The sequence below is a fragment of the Dermacentor albipictus genome, chromosome 3 (assembly GCF_038994185.2).
Source record: "Dermacentor albipictus isolate Rhodes 1998 colony chromosome 3, USDA_Dalb.pri_finalv2, whole genome shotgun sequence".
Classification (NCBI taxonomy): domain Eukaryota; kingdom Metazoa; phylum Arthropoda; class Arachnida; order Ixodida; family Ixodidae; genus Dermacentor; species Dermacentor albipictus.
The window spans coordinates 149,214,745-149,235,244 of record NC_091823.1 but is presented as its reverse complement, the minus strand read 5'-3'; the positions used below and the strand labels follow the sequence as shown (position 1 = coordinate 149,235,244).

General features: G+C 46.5%; 1 protein-coding gene across 1 annotated transcript in view; it reads left to right on the top strand.

The window, feature by feature from the left end:
- Positions 1-20,500, top strand: part of LOC135914601 (uncharacterized) — a 256,527-nt gene that overhangs the window by 30,232 nt on the left and 205,795 nt on the right. The window contains exon 4 of the mRNA XM_070536517.1: positions 15,078-15,104. Coding sequence (XP_070392618.1) covers positions 15,078-15,104 — 27 coding nt within the window. The remainder of the gene's footprint in view (positions 1-15,077; positions 15,105-20,500) is intronic.

Genomic DNA, 20,500 nt, shown 5'->3' with positions numbered 1-20,500 from the left:
TATACAGATCCGCCGCCACCGATCTGGCTCTCTGATTGCCACCGCACAGGGGTTGCATTGGAGGAGGAGCGAAGAAAGGAATTAAGTTCGAGCCGGCGCTTTGACAACCGGAGACTCGCAGGAAGAGGGTGGAGGGGGGCGGCGTGTACACCCAGCGGCAAACGATGGGGGCAGAAGCGCGCGCAGCAAGCGGACAACACGATAAAGGGAGGAGGGAAGAGATAGCAGCGACTGACTGATGCCGCTGACGCCGATAGTGAGTCAACCCCAGCTGCGGAGTTGGTTTCAGGGACAACGCCGCCGATGCCGACACAAACAATATGATACCCTCGCTTCCGCAGCGCTAAGAACCAGGTCTACGTGGGAAGGTGGTCACGTATTCGTCGACGTGCCGGGGCCTACGTGAAATAACCGGCGCGTCGGCAACTGAAGAGCACCCTATCCGCCACACAAGAACAGGGGGGGGGACCCTTTCCTCCTCTTTCTGCATGGCGGCAACGGTGTTCTATGCAGTCACGTTATCTTGACTCTCTAGCGGCGTCAGCGGCATCCAGCGGTATCAGTCGGTCGCTGCTAGCGCTGGGGGATGAAAGGGGGGCGGAGCTGGTTACGAGGCCGACGACAACGCCGACAACGACGCGAAACCCAGGAACGGACGCCAAAGAGCTGCGCTCTAAAATAACTGGTAGTAATCCATGAATCGCCGCAGCCTCAGCCACAAGCGATGACATACGCCGCTGTAGCCCGCCGTCACGCTCCCCCTCCGCGCCCACGGCAGGACGGACTGACGACACAGTTCCGTCGTTCACGACCACCTCTGTCGCCAGCACGTCAACGCATCGCCCCACTCAGCATTTGAAGGAAGACTGACGTTTGGCGGGTCCCCGACCACCATCCACTTTGCTATCACTGCGGTGAAGCCGGGCACACCCACCGCCGATGCCCTTACCGCGAGATGTGACTGTGAGGGTTCGCCATCAACACACCGCACCTACAGCAAGGCGAACGCCCACGTTCCATCGCCGGCTGTCTCGCTGCCACACAGTGGAGCCCTCGACGACCGTCCCGTTCGCCATCACCACGCCGCTAGCTGTCGCCGCAGCGTCGTCCATACACTGGCCCAGTCCGGGGCCGATCCGTCAGCACATATCCGGAAAACTAAAGGCAGCAACCGAATGAGGTGCGGTTGCTGTTCGTCGAACTGACGAAGATCCTACGCCACCAACGAAGACACCGAAAAGACAATCTCGACGATATATAACCGAGACGCCGCCATCCCGACGAAGCTATTAAGTCAAGACTACACTGACGAAAGACGACTTGACGATGCGACGTTCGAGCTTAAGTTCAACGCGACGCAGCCGTGATCCGACGCCAACACCTAACTGGAACGCCAGACAAAAAGCCACCGACCTCGACGTGCTTCTCGACGGCCACGCAGTCACCGCCTCAATGGATGCAGGAGCCGACTAGTCCATCATAAGTGGACCCATCGCCGCCCACTTGAAGAACGTTAAGACTGCATGGGAAGGCCCTCGATTTCGGAGCGCTGGAGGACACCTAATACCGCCGACTGGAATCTGCACCACAAGAATTACAGATCAAGACCGGACCTACCCTGCCACCTTCATTATCCTCCAACAGTATTCATGAGACGTCATTGTTGGCATGGATTTCCTGAACCAATACGGCGCAATCATCGACCTGAAGTCCAAGTCGATAACGCTGTCGGAAGATCAAGCGATGGCGCCGGAGAGCTGTCGTAGTCACCACGCCTTGAGTGTGCTCGAAGATCAAGTCAGCATCCTGCCCCGCTCCAGCATTGTCATTTCCTTCGGCACGAAAACACCTACCCACGTAGGAGGCGTCATCGAGGCTGGCCAACGCCTACTACTTGACCATGAAATTCGTGTCGCAAGAGGGATCGCTCTACACGGAGGAAAAACGAAAGTGTTGCTGACAAACGTCAGCCAGAAGTTCAAGAACATCAACAAGAGCACGACGATCGCATACGTCGAGGAAATTCTGGAAACCAGCAATGCGTTTGTCCTCTCGGATTCTGCCACATCTACCCCGACGACCGCAGTTGCCACATCTACCCCGACGACCGCAGTTCGCGAACCAGACTTCGACATAAATCCAAGTCTCCCGATGATTAAGCAGCAACAGCTCAAAAGCCTGCTTCGACGATACAAACACTGCATTATGATGTCATCGAGGATTCCACATACACCAGTCGCAAAGCATCGCATAATAACCGAAGTGTTCACTCGACCACTCCGCCGGAGCCCTTACCGAGTTTCAACACGAGAACGTGAAGCTATAAGACAACAAGTCGATGATATCTTGCGCGACGACATGATCCAACCGCCTAAACGCCCCTGGGCATCACCTGTTGTCTTAGTAAAAGAAGAGGACGGAAGCCTACGTTTATGGGCCATGGGTCACACCGGAGTTGGTGGCAAAGATAAACACAAAGAACATCCTATATCATAAGTTTATTAAATCGAGAGCTGAATGTGATCTGACAGCGTTTAAAAAATATCGAAACCGCTTGAATACTGAGCTCAAGAAAGCCAGAAACGCCTATTACACAAATCAATTCACGTCAACTTGTGGTCGTGTCGACATTATGTGGAAGCGGCTAAACGCAATTTTGGGGAGAAATAGCAAATCAGGTGAATTAAATATGCTAAATATCGATGGTGTAAGTATAACTGGAAAAGAATTAGCAGATACGTTTAATACGCACTTTATTTGCGCTTCTAGAAATCAAGTCCCGCATAACAATCTCAGTGATGTCGTTCATATAAGCGACACTATCGAACTAAACAATAGCACAGCCATTGATATTGATGGCCTCCAGATAAAGCCTATACGGTATATTTTTGACCTTATTTTACCATACATCACGCATATCTTAAACCTTTGTGTCAGTACCGCTGTATTTCCTCGTAAAATGCAGATTGCACGTGTAACAGTTATCTTTAAAAAGGGTGATAAAAACCAGCTCGGGAATTACAGGCCAATATCTATCTTACCCGTGTTTTCTAAGCTACTAGAAAAAGTAATACTTAGAAACTTTTTGCAGTTTGAAGAAAAACACAAAATTATAACAGCAGCTCAGTATGGCTTCCGTAAGCACCGCTCTACTGAACTTGCACTATTAGATCAACGAGAATATATATTGAACGAACTCGAACATAATAGGATAGTCATTGGTATTTTTCTTGATTTTTCGAAGGCATTCGACTTATTAAACCATACAATACTTCTTCGTAAACTTGAGCGTTGTGGCTTCCGCGGCCATGCACTATCGCTTGTGCAGTCATACCTCATGGATCGCAAACAGGCAGTAGCAATAAATGGTCTCCTCTCAGATATGCAATCTGTAGGCTGTGGCGTTCCACAAGGTAGCATTTTGGGTCCATTTCTGTTTAATCTTTACATCAATGACATTGTACATGCAACTCCATTCGTTAAATTTATCATCTATGCTGACGACACCAGTATTTTTCTTGCCGGAGATAATGCAGCCGAACTCACAGATACTGCAAACAATGCACTGAAGCAAATAGAAAACTGGAGTAGCAGAAATGCGTTGCGGATTAACACAGCAAAGACTAAAGTCGTTGTTTTCAGAGGTAGAAACAAGAAGGTCCGTCTCACTAAGAATATATTCCTTCAGTCCGTACCCTTAGAAGTTGTGCCTTCATTTAAAACATTAGGTATATTATTTAATGAAAGAATGTCATGGGATGATCATGTTAGCTTTGTAACAAATAAATGTTCACGTATTATTGGTCTTCTTTACAAGAACCGTGAGATACTACCGCGAAATGTAATGCTAATGCTATATAATTCATTGATACAATCGCATTTCAGCTATTGCCATTTAACCTGGGGTGCAACAACAGCAGGCAATCTTCAGAAACTACACTTGTTACAGAAAAAATTTCTAAGAATTGTTGAAAATGTTCCGCATACCTACCATACGGCCGCACTTTTCTTAAAGTATAACTTACTACCAATTACTAAACTTTACGACTATCGTCTGAGTAAGTGTGTGAAAAACGAGGTGTTGAAGAACATATCTTTTCTATCAAAATTAGCTGGTTTAGAAAAACGAGATGCAATGTACAGCACAAGAAACATAGCACAATGGAACGTAAAAACATACAGAACTTTCTATGGTAATCAAACATTAGAAAATAAACTACCACGACTTCTTAACAAACTCGCACAAAACGATATTGATCTCCAAAACACAACACGCCACAAACTGTTCGAGTATTTTTTACACTACACCTAACCTTTTTTTTTTTTTTTCTGTGATTTGTCTACCCAATTCTTCTTTCTTTCACCATCATTGTAAGTTTTCTTTCCAGCCAGGACAATGCTGTTGATTTTATGCTGACTACTGTAACCGGATAACAACTCTGCTATATGTATTTTTTTTTCCTTTGTTATCTGTATTTCCTGTATTTTCTTTTCTTTTTCGTGTGTGTGAAAAAAAAAGGGAAAGAAAAACAACCACTGTATTGCTGTCAAAGTGGGGGCCCGTGGCCTTGTCAAGCTGTCCAACGGCAGCTTTTACTACGGGTCCCCGCCATCATCTGTACCATGGTGGCAAATAAAAATTTGAATTTGAATTTGAATATGCATCGATTATCGTCGACTGAACAAGATCACTAAGACGGACATATATCCCCTCCCACGGATAGACGACGCATCGGATCGGCTCTGCAGCGCTAAATATTTCTCGTCGATGGATTTCAAGTATTGCTACTGGCACATAGAAGTCGACGAGAGAGATCGCGAAAAGACCGCCTTCATCATACCAGACGGCCTCTACGAGTTCAAGTTCATGCCATTCGGGCTGTGCTCGGCGCGTGTAACGTCCCAGCGCGTCATGGACACGATGTTAGCAGAGTTGAAATAACAGACCTGTCTTGTTTACTTGGATGACATCGTCGTCTTCGCCGGAAATTTCGGCGATCACCTTAGGCGGCTTGCGACACTACTAGAGGCCGTCATCATAGCTTACTCTGAAGCTAGAAAAGTACCACTTCGCTTACGATGGGCTTTTGTTCCTAGGCCACGTCATAAGCAAATTTGGAGTGCACCCCGACCCGCAGAAGACGGCTGCCATCGCACTGTTCCCACAGCCCATCGACAAAAAGGCGCTGCGTCGATTCCTTGGCATGTGTGCCTACTACAGGTGTTTTGTCAAGGACATTACAAGCATCGCGGAGCCGCTGACACCTTGAACTAAATGTGATATCGAGTTCAAGTGGGACACGCCGCAGGCCGACGCACTCGAAGAACTCAAAGGACGCATGCAGTCACCGCCCGTACTTGCACACTTCGACGAGGACCCGATATCGAAATCCACACTGACGCCAGTAGCCTAGGCCTCGGTGCCGTCCTAGTCCGGAGAAAATACGTAATTGAACGCGTGATAGCTTACGCTAGCCGGTCGTTGTCAAAAGCGGAAGGCAATTATTCTACAACTGAAAACGAATGCCTCGCCATCGTTTGGGCTACAACAAAATTTCGCCCTTACCTATACGGTAGGCCATTCAATGTCGTCAGCGACCGTCACGCCTTGTGTTGGCTTGCGAATTTAAAGGACCCTTCGGGACGGCTGGCGCGGTGGAGCCTCACACTGGAAGAATATATCACTGGAACCTACAAGTCCGGACGAAAACACTCTGAAGCCGATTGCGTATCACGCGCCCTCACTGACCCGCCACCGTAAGATGACGAGGAAGACGATGCCTTCCTTGTAATAATAAGCGCGGAAGACTTCGCTGAACAGCAACGAGCAGACCCGGAGCTAAAAGACCTCATCGAGTATTTGGAAGGGCACACCGACGTTGTTCCTAGGGCATTTAATCGCGGATTGTATTCGTTGACGCTACAATACAACCTGCTCGTGAAAAACTTCTCACCAGTACGCGCCAACTACCTTCTTGTAGTTCCGTCAGCACTGCGTCCAGAAATACTGCACGCTGTGTATGACGATCCAACCGCCGAGCACCTACCATTTTCCCGGCCGCTGTCGAGGATACTGAAAAGGTATTACTGGCCGCGGCTGACCGCCGACGTCACCAGTTACGTCAAAACATGCCGAGACTGTCAGCGACGCAAGACACCACCGAAAAGGCCAGCAGGATTACTACAGCTAATCGAACCTCCTTGCCGACAATTTCAGCAGATCGGGATGGATTTGTTAGAACCGTTTCCGACGTCAACATCCGGTAACAAGTGGATCGTCGTGGTAACGGACTATTTCACCCGCTTCGCTGAAACTAAAGCTCCACCGAAAGGCAGCGCAGGCGAAGCGGCGAAATTTTTCGTCGAGAACATCCTGCTGCGACGTGGTGCCTTATAATCCTCATCACCGACATAGGAAGGGCCTTTACAACAGAGCTCATCCAAGCCATTTGCAATAGAGCCAGATAAGCCACAGGAGGGCAAGTGCCTACCACCCGCAGACGAATTGTCTCACGGAGCTCTTGAACAAGAACCTCGCCGACATGCTAGCATTGTACGTCGACGTCAAGCATATGACGTGGGACGCTGTCCTGCCGTACGTAATCTTTGCTTACAATACAGTGGTGCAAGAAACAACACAGGTCACGCCGTTTAAGCTGGTTTACGGCAGGAACCCGACGACGACGCTCGACGCCATGCTGCCGCGCGTCACTGACGAAGAGAATCTGGAGGTCGCTACCTATCTCCAGCGCGCCGAAGAAGCCCAACAGCTCGCCCGCCTACCGTTCAAGAACGAGCAGCATACCGACAGCCGACACTACAACCTCCGATGACGCTACGTCGAGTCCGAGGTAAGGTTGCTACCCAGGGCCTTACCTCGGACAGCAGGACAAGGGGTCCCATTTATTCTAACCTGCTTAGTATTTGGAACCATGGGCAACGGAACTTCGTGTGACATGTATGAAGCGAGAAAACGAGAACGAAGATACGGGGCCCCAGCCTAATGTAACAGCATGTGTTTAGCCTGATAATTTGGGGAGAGCTTGTCGAGCTGCAAAAACAGGAATCCCCCGCCACCCCGTCAGGGCCCTCTTTCTTACGAATTGAGGTGCGTTTGGTTGGAAGAGTTTTCGTTGTTTCCTGTCAGCCCATCTGTCCAGTGCTGTCTGCAGAGGAGGAGCAAGGGTGAAACACCTAAAAGAATGTGTGACGAGGACTTAAATCTCCCTTACCCTTCGTGACCACCACGTCACCCTCCACTTCTCAAATAGAAAAGATGTGCTGCAGTACCCAGCCGTGCCTCTCATTCAACTTTTCTTTACCGTGATGGTAATTTGGGCGGGCAAGGATTAGTCTGATAGCAGATGATGATGAATCTGATGGCAGAGTCTAGGCAGGAAAGGAAAGAAGACGTCACATGTGCTTTTGTCCGCGTGCCGTGGGGCATGGAATGTTCACTGTTCGGGTAGGGTTGTGGAAGAGTGAAGGGAAAGTTGGAGAGATGAACAGAAAGGCCTGTCTCCAGGGCCCATTCCTGCCTTGTGGCTGCGCACCCTTGCGCGCGCTCGACGGAGAAAGTAGGTAAGAATGGCCGCCGAACTTTCCAGAAAGATGTAGAAAAAGATAACTCAGAGCCGATGGAGGGCACGTCACTTCACCCTTGCTAGGAGTCGCCCTCTCCCCTTCGTTCCTGCGCTCGGCGTCGACAGGGCGAAAGAAAAATTGAGAACCTCCCAGAACAGACAATTGGTGCTAGCCAATAAGAGGACGAGACTGGAGCGGGAGAAGGAGTGAGTTTGTACGGAGAAGGAGAGAAATTGTACAAGGAACTCTATGCGTATGTGAACGCCTACTTTGGCGCTAGTAACAGACATACGCGGCACGCGTCTATAAAAGAAAGTTGATCGCGGGCTGCGATTGAGCCCCGAGCTGCCAGTTAAGCTTGCATAAGCCGGCCCGCTGAGGAGCTCCAGGAGGACGCACCACTCTCAGCCAGCCACGGACCGTCCAGGCAGCGTGCGCCAGTCATCGGGACGGCCACTGTTGGACACCTGCTGTCGCGTGGACTGACGAAGTGCCCGGTGAACAGTTAGTGCCCATTCATGCGAAAATTATCAATCGGAATCGTCAAAGTGGTGTGTCTAAACGAAACGCGAAGTTAGAAAGAGAAGAGCGTGGAAAGAAGCTACCAAAGATCACAAAGAACCTACTGAATGCAGCTTCCGCGAAGAAATATGATCGCTCTACCCAAAGTCTGTGTCAAACTCCCGATAGTACCGACTGTGCCTCTGTGGAGGACTTGCCAACTCCATCACCAGGGTTTCCTGGCAAGAAGCAAGGTTTGACTCATCTTGGTCGTCTGGATCCTGTGAAAATGGTGCCAACCACGGTCGTCCATATTTCTGGGCAACCGACGCTAACCGAGCCCTGTCCTGTTCCTGAGTCAGCAAGGTCTGTGCTTTTCGGCCGGGCCCCTGCCACAGAGCTCCAGGTTTCCGGTCCGCCACGCCCGATTTCTACTACGGCTGATGAACAGGTGCCAAACCTCCCCGATGAGCCTCCATCTACTGACGAGCGCCAGGAAACAACACTCGAAGAACCGACTCACTTGTTTCCTGTTAACTTCAAATAATCATGTTCGCACCCACAATGTGTGCCTCAAGAGAACGAATGAGACGGCTTCTCGTTGCGGCAACAGAGAAGTACAGACACCCCCGCAGCAACAGGTACGTTGCGAGATTCTCCGAAGTGACCCTACTAAGTGGCCGGGCGTTATTACTGACAGCTTTTGGAGTGCATGCCTTGAGAAAGGGCCATTGTATTTTCAAAATCGGGCAGAAAATTTTCCGTCTTCCGAAAGGCAATAAAAAACTCAGAAACGCTATATGTCACCTCATCTTTTCGTTTTTGGTGCGAAAGGCTGTAAATGGGGAGGCGTACGAGCGACACTGGTTCATGTACTCTGAGACCAAAGGTTCCGTTTACTGTTTCATGTGCAAACCCTTTTGAATTTAAAGCAACCCCAGTGCTTTCACCACGCACGGCTTTTCTGATTGGAAAAGAGCAGAAGAAAAGGTTTGTGCAGATGAAAAAAAAAACGGCCGTGGCTTAGCTTGGTTAAGCCTGGTGATTGCGAAGCACTAGTGTGTTATTATCGGATCAGCTGGTAGTATGGCTGGTAGAAGTCTTGGGTTATGCTAGTGTTGCGGCTTACAGTGAATCATCTAAGAGGAAGTGATCCGTCGAATCCATGTATACGGACAAACAATTCCTTCACCAGTGTGCCCATTACAAAATCTTCCAGTATCGATTGGCCGACGGTGCGGTAACACTCCATTTTCTCCACATCGTAAGATATGCCCACTCGGTGCTTGCAGTAGCGTTCGTTAAAGTACGGTAGCGTTACGCCGTAATAAATGTTGGGGTTATTGTCCCCGTCCAAAATGCGATACAGTTTGTTGTACGTCTCCTCGTCGTCTTCACGATGCATTAGCGGTAGCTTGTATGTTTCGGTCGCGTTGTAGATGTCCAAGTTGTCTGCATAACACCCCCATCGTTCGTCGGTCATCTTAAGTTTGCCCCACTTGTGCATCTGCGTGTCCGGCGTGTCGCTGGTTGCCCCGGGGTCCGGCGGTAGACCCATCTTGCGTCTTACAATGTCGTTCTTGTAGCGCGGTGCACGCTCGTACGCGTCGCCTATAGAGACCTCGTCCAGGTAGCAAAACGCGTTTTTATTGTTTTTGTTGAACATGGTTCGAATAGACCGCTTTATGGGGTTGGGCGGTGTCTTTGACGGACCGCCGAGATGACGGTATGGCTCGAACGGCGTGCACGACGTGGCTTCACACCCACTTTTCGTGAACACGAATCGACCGTTGCTACACGTCTAACCATCCGGGCACGGGTAATCCACTGGAAGGGGTTCCCACGTTACGGCGTCGTCACCGAAAAACTTAATGTCGTCGATTCCCTTGGCGCGCCGATGTTCGAGCAACTTCTGATAGGCGTATTTATTGATGTAGTAGTAATCGAGCATCGTGGGCCCTGGGTCTGTCATCACGTATTAGTGGAGTTGTGCGATTATCTCTAGAATGTCAACTACCACGCGCGTTTTTAGCTGAATTTCATCTTGGGAATGGCACCCGATGCCCAACGCCGGAGTTTTTATCAAGTCGTAGTAAAGAATGACGACACACACGTGTTACTTTGTTTCATCTTTTATTTAAACCTATAAATACGCTCTTTGCATTCTGCCAAGCTGCCTTGTTCGTAGGCACCATCGTAACATCTGGCTGTATGACTGGCTTGGCGAGAGGAGCGGGAGTTATGCCGCCATTGGTGGCTACCGCCTCGCCTCGCGACGGCGTTAGATGGGGCCCCGTTTTTACACAGCTGGTGTGACGTCACACCGACCGCGGCGCCCCTGGTGAGAGGAGCCGGAGTTAGGCCGCCGTTGGTGGCTACTGCCTCACTAGAGAGGCTAAAACTACTTTTTCCAGCCACTATAGCCTCACCTCGCGACGGCGTGAGATGGGGCCCCGTTTTTACACAGCTGGTGTGACTTCACTCTAGGTCACGTGGTGTGACGTCACGCAGCGAGGTCACGCTAAAGGTCAATGGTGCCTACCCCAGCCTCGCCACGGAACGGGCTGAAGTGCGACCTAAAGTAGTATTGCTTCGCAATAAAAATAGTGTCGAGCACCGGAACTACGTGGCAGCATGGCTCGCTCGCTCTAACTCAAGCAGCACAATGGACAAGGAGCTGGTTAAGCATCTTGCCACTGAGACCGCTTACTGGACAGAGGTGTTGAAGCGCGTAGTCGTTGAAGTTAAGCTTCTAGCTGAGCGCAACCAGGCGTTAAGGGGAAGTGAGGAGATTTTTGGTTCACCAGGAAATGGCAATTATATGGGAGTGCGTGAGGCCATTGCCAAGTTGGATTCCTTTCTAGAGGAGCACATCAAACGCTACGGGAACAACGGAAAAGGTCACGCGTCGTATCTGTCAAAAACCATTTGTGATGAATGTATTGAGCATATGGCAAAGGCGGTCAAGGAACGTTTCGTTGACGAAGTGAAACGCGCAAAATATTTCTATTTAATTGTTGATTCGACTCCAGACCTTACTCACATTTATCAGCTGTCAGTTATTTTACGATACTATTTAAATGGGAAATTGTACGAACGCTTTCTTGCATTTGTTCCAACTGAATCGCATACCGGCTTGTATCTTTTCGATACCGTGATGTCCCTCTTGCCCACCAATGGCATCTCACTTGATGATTGTTGTGGCCAAGCTTACGATAATGCGAGTAATATGTCAGGAAAATACAAAGGACTGCAACCTCAGATCAAACACCTGAACGACTCGTGCGCCCGTGTGCTAGTCATTCACTGAACTTAGTTGGCGTGTGTAGCGTTGACAGTTGCCTTGAGGCAGTCAAATTTTTCACTGTAATTCAGAGACTGTATGTGTTCTTTGCTGCCTCACCTAAGCGATGGAGTTATCTTTTGGACAGCATGGGCAGAACTGGCCAGCAGCTTGTTTTGAAAAGTCTCTCTGAGACCAAGTGGTCAAGACATGCTGAATCATGTGACGCCATTCTGAAAAATTTCAATGCAGTCTTGTGTTGCCTTGAAGCTATATCAAAGAACGAGGAAGAAAAGGGTGGCACTAGGAATAAAGTGCACTCTCTTCAAGAAAATGACAAAACTAGAGACTGCATTCATGGCGATTTTCAGGAGGGAAATCTTGGAGCGCTTTGACAAAACGAGCGTAGCACTTCAGAAACCAGGCCTAGACATTTCAACTGCTGTAGACCTGCTGAGCTCTCTAGAAGGCTTTGTTAATTATTTGCGACCTCCCTTTGATGCCTTCAAAGAGAGAGCACGCACGCTAAGTACAAATCAATGTTATCAGGATGAGGGCCAACGTATTGTTTTGAGTAAGCACCCGGACGAAAAAAGCGTTAGTGCGCTACAAGGTAGAAAAAAGGTTTATCGTAGAGACCTGCAATGTTGTAGTTGACAGTCTAGGCTCTGCTTTGCGAGTGCGAAAGGCTGCCTACAGTCGCCTTTGTTCGAGCCTCCTTGACGACAAGGAGAACTTGCTTGCTATCAAGACCATTGAAAGTGACCTCCTCTGCTATCTATTCTTCGAACAGACAATATTTGATTTCACCAAAGCGAAGGCGCGAAAGATGCCATTTAAAAAAAAAAGGACTGTTTGCGCTATACTCGAATAGTTCCAATAAGTTCGTTGCGTTGCCTCTCAGCTTCCACGTTGCCAATGAAACGCTGAGCAGTGTTTTTCAAGATATGCAAGTCTTCGTTTGTTCTTCTCTTGTATGTTCTGTATTTTTGTTGTTTTTGCTAGTGTCACGTTGATTTGGTGTCGTCCTTGCTTGTCTCACCTTTAAAGAAAATATTTTCAAATAGTGTTTTGTAATTACAGTCGGTAATTTTCATCTGTATGCTAGTGCATTATTACGGTATCTGTATTGCCTTAAGTATTGTATACATATATTGTATATTTATAGAATAACGTGTATAGCGAGAACTGCAGTCTGATGCTTGAATTTTAATAAATAATGTTTTGGATACAACTATGCGTCTCCTCACAGGATTAAACTTAGTGGTACAAAGCCTAGCTCCAGAAGGATCGACATCTGAGCTGTGTTGTCTTTCCTACATTCTTGTTCGTCTTGAGTGCACTAAATTTTTCCTTAAAGCCTAGCTTTTGCTGAAAACAGAATGCAGTATAATCACAAAGTGAATATATGTGTTGGTGTTCACAACAGCACGCGTTTCAAGCAAGTTTTGTTGTTTTCCTTATAATAACAACAATAATAATAATCCCGTTGATCACACTTCGTTCTTTTCAGTTTGAAGGAATTAAAATGAAACATAGCGTATTTCCAGTAGCGTAGCAGGCGATGGGGGTGGGGGGGGGGCTCAGTACATCGAAAGGGGGCTTGCATGCGCATAAGCCCAGGGCCCCCATTTTTCTTAATCCGGTCCTGACTGACATTCCCAAACCCCAGAAGCACTGGGCCCTGTCGTTTGTCATGAGAACGTTCGACTCGCATGCTTCAACAACCCCAAACAACCGACCACGCGGTACAGATCGTCCTTCATCCTATTCTTGGCCGCAAATGTAGGGAACGTGGTCGCGCAACCCATCACGGTGTACTATAGCGACCACAAAGCGACAGTCGCCACCATTACATTATAAGGCGTTGCATTAAGGCGTGGTATCAGTATCGGCTCAGTGTTCGTTTTGAAATAGAAATAGTAAATGATATAAGTCACATTCGGCGTCTAGCAAACTTACAAGAAAAAAAGAAGATTTACCCCTTCAGACGCGCTGAAAACTGGTTGGTGCAAACAGCACGCATCAATACGAGGAAAGAGCGCCTCCAACGCACACTTCCTTCCCTTGACGTAGTAGTTCTGCGGAAACCCGCAAGGTGGAGCGAAGTAATGGATAAAGGGAAAAACAGACATCCACCCGTCCGTAGCAATTGCTACAAAGGAAACCCATACGGGTTCCTCGAAAAAAAGCTTCAAAGTTGAAGGAAAATTCGTCCTGGTCTGGGACTCGAACCCGGGACCACCGCCTTTCCGGGGCAGCCGCTCTACCATCTGAGCTAACCAGGCGGCTAGCAGGTAGCAGGGTGAAGTGGATGTCTGTTTTTCCCTTTATTCATTACTTCTCTCCACCTTGCTGGTTTCCGCAGAACTACTACGTCAAACTCTTGCCTTTGCTTCGTGTTGTCGACAAATTCGACTTCGCCCTGCTGTCTGCTAGCCGCCTGGTTAGGTCAGATGGTAGAGCGGCTGCCCCGGAAAGGCGGTGGTGCCGGGTTCGAGTCCCAGACCAGGACAAATTTTTCTTCAACTGTGAAGCTTTTCTTTCAAGGAACCCGTATGGGTTTCCTTTGTAGCAATTGCTACGAACGGGTAGATGTTTGTTTTTCCCTTTATTCACTTCCTTCCCTGCTCAACGCGTACGAATCTGCTAACATCAACTGGTTTAGCTGTACCCAACGAGATATACGTTCCATATGCAATTGATAAGTAAACAAATATACCACTGAGTAATCTTTAGGTATAGCTAAGTGTAATATACATGCTCTCGTTGTTATATTTTAATTGTGTCCATTATTATTTGTCATTCGTGCTGTTTTTTGATGCATGTTGTTTGACGATTATCTCAAATAAGTGTGAGCACACTTGTGACGAAGTAATTTGGGTTGTGCAAATGTAAGTGCAGATAAGACTTTGTTTGGTCTTCTTATGTCTTCCTATATTTTTACCACCCGCCGTGGTTGCTCAGTGGCTATGGTGTTGGGCTGCTGAGCACGAGGTCGCGGGATCGAATCCCGGCCACGGCGGCCGCATTTCGATGGGGGCGAAATGCGAAAACACCCGTGTGCTTAGATTTAGGTGCACGTTAAAGAACCCCATGTGGTCAAAATTTCTGGAGCCCTCCACTACGGCGTGCCTCATAATCAGAAAGCGGTTTTGGCACGTAAAACCCCAAATATTATTATATTGTTATGGTTTTTTTTTACATAGAGCCGTTGTGTCTGCGATGAGACTGCCTGTCGCTGCTGCTTTGTATTTCGGGGTTGTGGCCCAGTCAAGCTGTTTACGACAACTTTTCCTGCAGTTCCCCTGTCTGTATTTCTTGAGTCAGAAATAAAATTATTAATATTATTATTATTATTAATATTCTTCTTCTTCTTCTTCTTCTTCTTCTTCTTCTTCTTCTTCTTCTTCTTATTATTATTATTATTATTATTATTATTATTATTATTATTAGACCTCCTTCAGCAGTTATCGCGGTGGCTATCAACAGCTTCGCTGCACATCCGCTTTCGCAAGGCCGGAATAGCGAGACAATATAGGAAGCATACTGTCGATAACTTTCATGGTCAACAACCATAGCTATAAAGTTCCTTGAGCTAAACATTCTTGCGACTTTAAAACGCGGAAATAATAATATACTTACATGATGTTGTTATGTGCTGTCTGAACGCATCTTGCGTCATTAATATATTTTTTCTTCTTTTCAGAGAGCATCCCTTACCAGGCTCCGAGTGGTAGGTGCACGACGCTGGAAGTGCTCATTTATCTGTGGTGTTCATATATAAAACTGAGAGTAATCATTGTTCAACGTTCCCTTAGCCCTTCGCTAGTTCTGTCATATGTAGTGTTTGTTCGAGACAAGAGGATACGGAATGAGTCACTGAGCAATGAGCTGGCGCGCTCAACTGCAATATAGAAAGGGAAAAATATTTGAGCAATGTGAATGCTGTGCAGAAAAAGTTAATTGCGTGGCGCCTTGCGAAAAAGCTTCGACAGTGGCATACACCTTGTTTATCTATGTGAAACAAATGCGCCGTCTTTTTCATCGCCTCCTTTTATTTTAGTTCCCATTTTCTAAGATTACTTTCTAAGATGTTAATTGTTACGACTTTCTAAATGGACTTAACTAGGTGACTTGCACCACGTAACTTTGCTAAAAACCTTTAACTAGCAAGATGCTAATAGCATTGCCTAGAATTTATTTCTTGCTGGGGTTATTCTCTAGTAGGACGCTCTTGATGGGTAGTTGGCTCATGCTTGAAGGTAAGTTATAACTGCGCGAAAAACGAGGACAGCGAAAGAAACACACAACAGGCCACGAGTGCAGACTGCCAACTGTTCATTCATGAAATCAGAGTATAACCTATTTGAAGGAAGATACGAGGCACATGACCACACCGTCACTCACATTTGTGCGGATAACATAAGAAAATTCTGCAGACTAACTTTACCGCAGTTTGTACCGAATAAACACGTGAGATCAAAACAAACCAATCTGTTGTGCGCCCAAACATTGAGCGATCAAAAATAAAGATGGCACATGTGATAACAGTAACCGAATTGTAGGCAATAAGTGAGGGAATGAAAAAGCGCGATGGCACCTGTAAAACGTGGTTACAACAAGGTCAACATTAGTTACGTGAAAATGACAAAAAATAACGAAGATGACAGAATGAAAAGACAACAATTAACCGAAGTAAAAGCGAAGGCGAGTTATTCTACAGAATTCTCTTATGTTATCTCCACAAGTGTGAGTGACGATGTGGTCATGTGCCTGTGATCTTGCTTTAAATAGCCTATTATCTTATTTCATGAATAGACAGTTGGCAATCTGCGCTCGTGGTGTGTTGTGTATTTCTTTCGCTGTCCTCGTTTTTAGCGGAGTTCTAACCTACCTTCAATGTAATTATTCTGCATGTTGCCCAAGTATATACCAAATGAAATATGAAAACGTTTCTCCAAAAGCTATGCTAGACACAACATGGCAAAAATATTCTTGAGGGGCAAGGTAAAGGCAAATGTACGGTGCAATACTGGTATTTGGTACTTTGTTCTGTGTTCTTTACATGTGCCTCTATAGATATAAAATTACGGGCTTGCTGCAACAAGGAAAAAAAAGTTTTCGCAGTAGCGAGGATACGATAACCACGTTTGCTTAGGAAAGAACCTCGAATTCGGTTGGTTTTGTTACACAAAAAATATTGCTGCGTCATCAAGGTGTACAGAAGGTAAACGTGAATATTTTGGAAAGTACCCAGAGATTCCGCGGCAATCTTCATTCTCTCCATGAAATATACAAAAGACGCCTATAAAGAATGGGGTCAGGAAAGCAGACACAATCTCTGCAATGTTATTCGCTGCATGCTTGGAAGAAGACTCCAAGCTATTAAAGTGCGAAGGCTTAGTAGTGGGGATCAGCGACGAATATTTCAGGAACATTCTGTTTACAGATGACATTTGTCATTTCAGCAACAGAGGGTACAAATTGCAAGAAATGATTGAGGACCTTAACAGAGAAAGAGCAAGAGGGAGGTTGAAGATTAATATCCAGAGGACAGATTATGCTCCATAGCCTGGCAAGGGAACTACATTGAGGATCACCAATCAGCCTTTAGAGTCTCTGAAGCGTACGTTTAGGTAGGTCAACTACTCAGAGGCGACCCTGATCTTGAGAAGGAACACGAAAATAAAAATGAGTTGGTATGCATACGACAGGCATCGCCAGGTCCTGATTTGAAGCTTACTATAATCATTGAAAAGAAAGGTGTACAATCAGTGCATTCGCCCTGAACTAACATATGGAAAAGAAACTTTGAGGTTGACGAGGAGCTCGAGAACAAAGTATGAACCACGCTAAGAGCGATGAAACGAAGGATGTTGGGCCTAACTTTAAGAGACAGGAAGAGAGCGGCGTGGATCAGAGTGCAAACGGCAATAGCCGATATTCTAATTATCATTAAGATAAGAAACTGAGCTGGGCAGCCCATGCAATGTGTAGGATAGATAACCGGTGAACCGGAGTTACACAATGGGTGCCAAGGGAAGGGAAGGAGAGTCGAGGACGACAGAAGACGTGGTGGAGATGATGAATTGAGGAAATTCGCACGTGCAAGTTTGAGTTGGTTGACGTAGTACAGATATATTTGGAGATAGCAGGGAGAAGCCTGCGTCCTGAAGTGTACATAAAATAGACTCAGTATGATGACGATGACTGATATATTTATTTATATAGATTTTCCAGATCTTTTGTAAACCAAGCAATTTGTTATCCGGCCCGCAAATCGCTTAGTACACTTTTATTTGATTAGAGGTTTCTGTATGTGCTCATTTTAGTTTGGGATCACGAGTCAGGCACCTTTGCGAAACGAAGCTTGTTGATAGATGGAGAGACCAGCAACACAGCAAACCCCATCCAATCATCTAATGGGGACTTTTTATTCCACAAATATTTACAACATTCGGACAGCTGTGTTCAAAGACCACATACTGCCATGAACCCCAACCCACATCGTAGATGTTTCAAGACTCATAATGGGACTTGTTTCACAAAGTTGCCGAGGTGGAGTTAGCTACATGTGGCTTAGCTCAAATGATCATCTCACAAGCAGGCGTGGTAGTCTCTACATTCTGTAACAAGTATTCACTGGAAAAAATATGTTATAGTCACATATCTTATTAGCACATATCTCATCTTTTATTGAAAGGAAGCATAGACGGCAGGAAGTTCCTTTCTGCATTCTCCAGTGAGCATTCGTCATTACGGAGCAATTAAATCTCATCTAGGAGTTACGTCAGTATAGCCGCATTTATTTTTCGTAAAAAAAGCTATATAAATTTTGAGAGTTCTTGACTAATGCGTAAGCAGTGTTTGGCAACACTGTTAATACGTTTTTGCTTAGATTAGCTTACTTGCTTTTGCTAGCTTATGCGAGCCTACCGATCTATTTTCGGTGGAAAAGAATGCTTAGGCTTTAGCAGACAATTGTCACATTTCCTCGCCGCATCCAACCTCTTCAATGCAATCCGCATTGTTGCAACGCCGGGCACGACCACGCCTCGAAGGAGCAGAGCGGTCGGAAGGTAACACCAGCTGCAGATTATTAAACATTAATACGTCACGGGGCATCTGTCATACCTTGCTAGAAGCAAGTGAATAACAATTGTAGCTAGATGCGATTCATGCATACCTCTTCATTCTAACCAAAAAATGAAAAAAAATTTAATTATGGGGTTTAACGTGCCAAACCACTTTCTGATTATGAGGCACGCCGTAGTGGAGGACTCCGGAAATTTGGACTACCTGGGGTTCTTTAACGTGCACCTCAATCTAAGTACACGGGCGTTTTCGCATTTCGCCCCCAACGTAATGCGGCCGCCGCGGCCGGGATTCAATCCCGCGACCTCGTGCTCAGCAGCCCATGGTTTTGAATATGACCATGGTTTTTTATGGATATGTGACACAATGTGAGCTGAAAATTTTAAGAGTTTGCTAATGCTAGTATCACAGTGGTTTTCAAGACTAACGAAATCAGTGTCTTTTGTATCTAAGAAAATTGCCGTCTTGCATGTGGACGATGGCTGTTTCGTGGTTTTGGTATTTGTACTTTGTTTTTGTCTTGTGATTAACTTCTTATCGGTTCCTCTCTTTGTGCTTTCGTTCCCTCAATGACCGGCAGCAAATTTTCATTTTCTTTACGGGGGGGGGGGCGGGTAGGAGGGGGGTGGGCCTGACCAACACCTCGAACCCCACCTATATATATATATATATATATAATATATATATATATATATATATATATATATATATATATATATATACATATATATATATATATATATATATATATAAATGAGAAGAAAGGGGGTTAACCCCTTTCTTCTCATGTCTCAAAGGGGGTTAATTTTATTTCATTTATTAGGCACATGCAATTTCCCCTATGTTGTACTTGGTGTCAGTGTTTGTTGGCTTCTCATTATCTGACTATATATATATATATATATATATATATATATATATATATATATATATATATATATATATATATATGTATATATATATATATATATATATTACAACAGCCGTCAGCGTGATCCCCAGGTATTTGCAGGCTTACGCTAGGAAGCGGTCGAGGACTAGCTCGAGAGCTGCGATGCAGTCAGCGACTGCTATATGTAGTGCAGTTCTCATAAATTTCGCTACATATACCTCTCTGGCGTCGCTGAAAGCTTTTTCTCGATGCATGAGCCCGATTTCTCCGACTAGGTAACTGTCTCGCATAAGTTTCATGCTATTTTTGGCGTTCCTGCTATGGACATTAAAATCGCCAAAAGTAAGTTTGACGAGCGCGTTCAATTTTTCGGGGAGTCCTACACGTATTCCGTTAAAGACGTCCTCGCCCTAGGTAGGCGTGTAAACTCCGCTATGTTCCAAAGCGACCGCATCCGTCACACCATCGAGGGAATCAACAATATTGGCTTCAACGCCCTGGCTACACAAAACCCTCCCACCATGCTAGATGTCATCCTCATGTGCCAGTACCTTGAGGAGCAGCAATCGCCTTGCGTTCACAGAGATACATATGACGGTTTATGATGGTCCGCTGCCTCAGAACTGTAGCCCTGAGGCTATGGCCGTGCGCACTTTCATCCGCACCAGCATACGCAAGGAAGCCTGCGCGCAATTCTCTTCCTGTGCTTCTGGCACCGTCAGCTCCCCTTCTGCAACCGGCTTGCGCGCAATCATTAAACAACTCGTTTCTATTGCTCGGGCCGTGTGTTCCATGACAACATATGCCGACATCCTCGCGATGTCTCCATTTACGGCAACGAGTGGGACCACACAATCTGCACACACATACATATGTGGCTTTAGTATCGGCGCAGGTTCGTCCTCCATTTTCCTATTCTACTTGGCGTCCTAGCGGTACTCTTTATTAATGCTGGGTACCACGGTCACACTTCCTGCTTCTGCGGATGGCATCAACAGGACGAGAGGTGTGGTTACAGTCTTCAAGAACGCCGCTCTACCTATGCCTTGCCAGCGGATGACATACCCACCTTCTTGGCACCGTTAACCGCCTGCCCCATATACAGCCGATAAGCCTCTCACCTACCATTCATCTCGGCACCA